Raw genomic sequence first — 5,990 nt, 5'->3', positions numbered from 1 at the left:
ATATGTGACCAATAATATTTCATATCACATTGATAACATAAGTTATCTTTGCCCTTTGAAGAGTTATTTTGAAAACTCTCATTGTTCTCTTATTTATAACTATGTTCCTGCTTTTAGTGGTCCATGATTATTTCTTTTATTTTATTTATATTTGCATTCACTTCGAGGAATATAACAAATCTAGTAGGACAGACTTCTAAATACCTCCATTGATTCTTTATTTCATAATCACCATCGCGAACCTACATGGATTTCAAATCAAAATCTATCTATTCATGTTCGTCATGACTAGTCTCCAATTATAATAAATAAATCATAGTAAAATATAACTGAAGATCTTTAACACCATCGTCGTCACTTTGGCTATTATCACGTGCACTATTACAAGTACTAAAATGACTATGCTTTCATAAGAATATACTACATATAACTTATAGAATCTTATGATGCTCTAATAAATTATTTGTATTTTATAATTCAATCTAAAATATATAATCCAATCATTCATCAATAACAAAAAAAAAAAATTCTCTTTAAAGGGGACCAATATCACAAAAACTTATATTTTGTATCGACAATTAAAGTATATTTAAACAATCATTTAAAAACAATATATTATAAAGTTTTATTAGTAACCCTTATGAACCCATCAATATTAATATAAGTTAATAATTTGATCAGACTTAAAAAAATAAAAAAATAATCATACCTCAAAAAACAAAAAAATGAAGCTCCTTACCAATTTAAATTGTGCTTTATAAATCTAAAATTCATGCTGAGATCAAAATTTTTTTCACCATCCAAAGCAACGGACTAAAGTGTCCATCTTGGTGTTGAGCCTCTTAGTGTATACTCAAACCTTCCATTCGGAGTAATATTATTTTACCAACTTTAATAAGAAGTAAAACAAGTTAATTAAAAAAATCTCAAATTAATTTAATTTAATTGAAAATTAATCTAGATATAAAACACTAAATAGATGAAAACTTCCTGCAAAGAGTTGCAAACAACAACAGGCTAAAGACAACAAGTAATGGAGAATGAGGGAAGTAAGCGCTCAATTTGAATAGCAATCGGCAACAATAAATAGACATTTGAAGAAGCAAAGGAGCCAACGAAACAGAAAAATAAAAGTAATTTTAGTGGTTAGAGGTTGAATTTTGGTATTTTGGATGAGGCTTAATGGTTCGCAAAGTTGCCGTTGATTTAATCCACAATTAAGATATTTAGAAGAGAATCGTATTGATAACATGTTATAAAATAAAAGACAGAGAATAAAGAACAAAGAGAATAGAAGAGCAAAGAGAGAGCGTATTTTTATTGATCAATCGAGGTATTTACAAAGCTTCTCCAAAGTCTTTATTTATAGGCATAAGAAGTATAAATGAAGTAGAGATCTATTTCTAATCACTATTAGAATTTAAAGTATATCAAAGCTTATCTTGATCTTGATGGACACCCGCTTAATAAGATATTCATAATAATTTCTTCTTATTTCAAAATTTAAATGGTTATTGTAAAATGGTTTGAAGGATAATATTTAGGGTTGAATAGTAATATCAATATTGAGTAAATTGAGTTTTTTTAAAATATAGAAAAAAATTAGTTCTTTTTAGTTTTAAAAAACGAGCAATTAAAGATAATTAATCATGATTCTCACATTTTTATCAATTTATTCAATTTTTGATTGGTATAATAGTCATCAATGTTTACACATTTTGTCAAAAAAATTTCTAATTCTAAAAAATTAAACAAATATAGCTATCAACATGAACACATTTTATAAAGTTGATCTTCATTCTATTTTTTTTGATTTGGTGAGAGTAAATTTATTGGATTCTTAAAATTATGACCGAAATGATAAAATTTATAAATGTTGAAGGTTAATTTTATTATTATACCAATTAAAGGTAGGGTAAATTGGTGCAGTGATTAATTACTTAGACACTCGACTTTAGTCAAAACAAAACTCACCAAACTTGATATATTAAATCTTGCTAAGTTTTTCTTTTATGACTTAGAATCTAAAACTTGATGTAAATGAAGATTTGTACTTTTCCATTGGATTTGTTGAGAGGCCCAATACTATAGAAAGGCCAAGGCCTTGTACAATATTAATTAGCAAAGCGGAACCTTTTCATTTTATAGGGTTGTTTATTCTTCGAGGGTTATAGGATTGGCTACCGCAGAACCAAATTGATCAATCGAAGTTTCATCTCTCTTTCTTCTATCCTGCAAACCCTATAGAAATTTCCTCAAGGTAACCTAACCCCTACTCTCTATCTCCTCCTCCGTCTATAATTTCGATTCCTTCGATAATTTGCAAAACCCCTAATTTATCTATGATGTATCTATAACGAGCTTTGATGGCTATTCAAAACCATTAGATTTTCCGTTTTTGTGATTTTATTCACTTTTCCTAATTAATTTGTTATTGTTTAAGGTGTGCAGTGATTTTACGAGAATGTCTCGGGTCTATGTTGGGAATTTGGATCCTCGGGTCACTGAGAGGGATCTCGAAGACGAGTTTAGGATTTTTGGCGTTCTCCGCAGGTATTTTTATTTTTATTTTGTGAATGAAGGGGATAAAGTGTATTTTGATAGGGACCTGGGTGTTTTTCTTTGGGTTAAATTTATTTGCCACTCTGAAGATTGTCAGGTTTTGCTAGCTTTAATTGATTATTTAGTTTGTTCGTCAATATCATACAAGATGAACTTGCTTTCCTGCATTTGAAAGAAGCTTTAAAATAAAAATAAAAAAAATAATAAAATGCTGTTTGTGCTATTGATTGATTTATGTTTTGATGAAATGAATCCAGTGTATGGGTAGCTCGAAGGCCTCCTGGGTATGCGTTTATTGAGTTTGATGATCGCAGGGATGCTATTGATGCAATTCGTGAACTGGATGGTGTGTATACTCTTTTTTCTAGTGTTTATTTCTTTCATTTGTTGTATTACTCTTACATGCTTGAATTATGGTGGTTCTCTACTCGAATACCCTTATATAAGTTGCCCTATTCATTAGTTTTTGCTTGATTATTTATGTTGCCCTCACTTATATGCTGCATATGCTTCTAATTTGGTGAGTGTTGAGCTTTCATTTGAATGCTAGAGAGATCTCCTAACCGGTTTAAGTATTTTAATGATTTTCTTTTATATTTCAAGAAGTTGCTATTGTTTTCTGGTTGTCTGCAGCCAGTTGCTTTAGTGGTTTGGTGTAATCTGATTGTTTATTCCAAAAAAATAATTCTAAGTTTGTGCATTTGGCTCTTAGTTCTTTTGGTTCCTTAGATTCAAATGACATTTCTGATCTATGTTGCTTTATTGACCATTTCTAGAATTTTCTAACTATATCCTTTTTCTCACTTAAGGAAAAAATGGTTGGCGTGTGGAACTTTCTCATAATTCAAAAGGTGGTGGAGGCCGTGGTGGGCGCCGTGGTGGGGGTGAGGATTTAAAGTGTTATGAGTGTGGTGAGCCTGGTCACTTTGCTCGCGAATGCCGCTCGCGTTATGGATCACGAGGCCTGGGAAGTGGCCGGCGTCGAAGCCCCAGTCCTCGTCGCCGTAGGAGTCCAAGTTATGGGCATGGGCGCAGGTGGGGTTAAGGATTCCTTTTCTTTCTCTCTCTTTATTGGAGTGTGTAGAGGAGGGTAGCTCCTACTGTGATCTTTTTTGTAAAGGAGCCTATACAAAGTGATGGTACATTATATATCATGCCTTTTCCTATGCTATTCAAAAATCCCTTTGCCCCTTTTTGAAACTTAGTGGCTAGAATTGATATTTATGCAAAAACAATGTCTGTCAATTTAAGACTGTGTTTACCTATATGTCCAACTGGTTTTTTATTATACTTACAAGAAGCATATATCTTTTTATTTGAATGGATTTGATGAAGGCTTTTTATTTTAATTAAACTTGATTTGGCTTCTACTGATTGGTCCTCTCAACAAGAATATGCAGGCTACTCAGAAAAAATTACTTGCTATTTTATGTCACATAAATTCTTTTAATCTTGTGGTAGGAGCTATAGTCCAGGAAGATCTCCTCGGCGCCGCAGCATATCACCTCGTCGTGGTCGGAGTTACAGCAGGTCGCCTCCATATCGTTATTCTCGTCGTGATTCACCTTATGCAAATGGGTAAAGTCATGTGAACTTAATTACTTGAACAGTCAGGAATCTCATTTATGATACTTTCAGTGTTTATCCAGTCTGATATGCTTTTGCTTAAATTCCTTTGCAGAGATTAAAGTGGGAACTGAAGCAAAATCTGAAATGACAGCATCTATGGCAAACAAATATTCAAATACTATAGTTTCAAATAGGTTCAGTAAGCAAAAAAGGATTTAGGTTACTTGTTCGGTTTGTGACGGTTAGGTTGTTAGAGCTTGTGGTTTTGCACGGCTTCCACTCTGCAAAGTGTTAGGGTTCCTTGGACCCCCTTCTGCGGTAGCTTGCTTACTGTCCTCAGCGTATAAAACTCGGAGGTCCTGTTTCTTACTTTATATGGTTATCTACTTATTATATTGTTAACTGTTATGTTTAAAATTTAGCTCAGTTACTTAGCTATTGTAAGTTTATTTATCTGAAGGATTTTATATGTTTTGTGTTGAGGTGTGAGATTTGGAAGTAAGGGCAGAGCATCCAATCCTTTGGCCATTTTAATGCATCTTAGTGCACCACTTGAATCAGTTGATCTACTTAGTCATCGCTCCCTGCATATTGTAGAAGCTTGAGTTACATGTTGAATTCGCATCGTATCGAATCGCTAGTAGTAACTATCGGATTTTCGTTGCGACCTTGTGTTGGTGCATGTATCTGCAACAAAGCTCTTCTAATTTCTTATGCAGATGAAGCCAGATAGTTTTTTGGGTTACACACCAGAAAACAAAATTAGAAGCATTGCCATCAAAGGTTTTTTATATTGTTTCTCTGACCTTGATTTTAACTATCTTTGTTTTTGATTTGATAAGAGGTTGGTTGGTTAGGGAATATGAAATTTTTTTAAAATTTAAAAGATAATATACTTCAATTCAAAAAACTCAATGTTTGTAATTGTGTAGGTAAATGTTTCTTGGAATTATTTTTTTTTTCTATTGGCTTTAACAGTGTATAATTTTATTTAGACATTTTTCATTTTTTTAATATTTTCCCCCAAAATTACCTATTTTGAGATTATTTTTTTGAAATATTTTTGAAATATGAAATGACTATTCATGAGGTATTGATCTTTAGTCTGATGTGACATTTGAGAGGTTAGATAAAACTTAGCTTGAAAAATAAGTTAGGATAAGAGAATCAGGTATATTGAAAGTATTGTTTGGGCTGCATCAGGTTCATGCTCAATTTAGTTTAGCACATTTTTAGTATTTCAATATATTATTTCAACTTTGTATGTTACGTTATCTAATTCATCTCACATGAAAATATTATAATAATATATAGTAGTTGAATGTAAACATTAATAAGAACTTTAATCAAATAAAATATATAAATATTATTAAAATTTATGTTTTTAAATTTTCTTTAAAGAATATAGGCCTAAATTCATTTGAGCTCAGCTCATAAACCTCACTTGTGAATGGTAATATTTAATTTATGCCCATAAAATGATTGCCCTTAATTCGATTTTGCTATTCAATTCCTACATTTCACTAGTGGCATATTTTATGCATTTTTATATAGACATTTTGGATAAATTGCACCATTAGTCACCTAAAATAAGATTGTTTGTTTTTATTTTGTTATTCTAATTTCTTTTTGTCAAATTAATCTTTGCTTTTAGAAAAATTTGTTGATTAGACATGTCATGTCGGCATCTTTTTTTACCTATTTTCCACATAAATTAAACAATTTTTCTTTTAAAAAACCCAAACTTATCTGTAGGATCCCCGTATTCGGCATTGTCACCGGTTCTTCTCTGGCCAGATGCACAGTGCTGTCGTCCCCGTTGGTGGTGCGCTCTCCTCTCCACCATCCGACTTATCGTT

At 31.7% G+C, this 5,990-nt stretch overlaps 1 protein-coding gene across 4 annotated transcripts; it reads left to right on the top strand.

Annotated features, from left to right (window-relative positions):
• The first annotated feature begins 2,120 nt into the window (after window positions 1-2,120).
• Window positions 2,121-5,094, top strand: LOC107909637 (serine/arginine-rich splicing factor RSZ21). Of its 4 annotated transcripts, none has more exons than XM_016837249.2 (6): window positions 2,121-2,260; window positions 2,452-2,553; window positions 2,820-2,908; window positions 3,372-3,597; window positions 4,024-4,140; window positions 4,244-5,094. In XM_016837249.2, exons 2-6 carry the CDS (start codon window positions 2,465-2,467, stop codon window positions 4,248-4,250), a joined length of 528 nt encoding a protein of 175 aa, XP_016692738.2. In that variant the 5' UTR covers window positions 2,121-2,260; window positions 2,452-2,464; the 3' UTR covers window positions 4,251-5,094. The 4 variants fall into 4 exon arrangements, with proteins under 4 accessions (XP_016692738.2, XP_016692739.2, XP_016692736.2 ...); XM_016837250.2 differs by having other exon boundaries at window positions 2,444-2,553; window positions 4,033-4,140; XM_016837247.2 differs by having other exon boundaries at window positions 2,122-2,260; window positions 2,444-2,553.
• Window positions 5,095-5,990: the final 896 nt, after the last annotated feature.

This window comes from Gossypium hirsutum, chromosome D02 (genome assembly GCF_007990345.1).
Source record: "Gossypium hirsutum isolate 1008001.06 chromosome D02, Gossypium_hirsutum_v2.1, whole genome shotgun sequence".
Lineage (NCBI taxonomy): Eukaryota > Viridiplantae > Streptophyta > Magnoliopsida > Malvales > Malvaceae > Gossypium > Gossypium hirsutum.
Note: the sequence above shows the minus strand (reverse complement) of the source record. Positions and strands in the feature narration are given on the sequence as shown.

Excerpts from the sequence above, each read along its gene's own strand:
- LOC107909637 (XM_016837249.2), top strand. The coding sequence starts at position 2,465 with ATGTCTCGGGTCTATGTTGGGAATTTGGATCCTCGGGTCACTGAGAGG. Across the intron at positions 2,554-2,819 it reads ATTTTTGGCGTTCTCCGCAG|TGTATGGGTAGCTCGAAGGC; the intron begins GTATTTTTATTT and ends AAATGAATCCAG. Across the intron at positions 2,909-3,371 it reads TGCAATTCGTGAACTGGATG|GAAAAAATGGTTGGCGTGTG; the intron begins GTGTGTATACTC and ends TTCTCACTTAAG.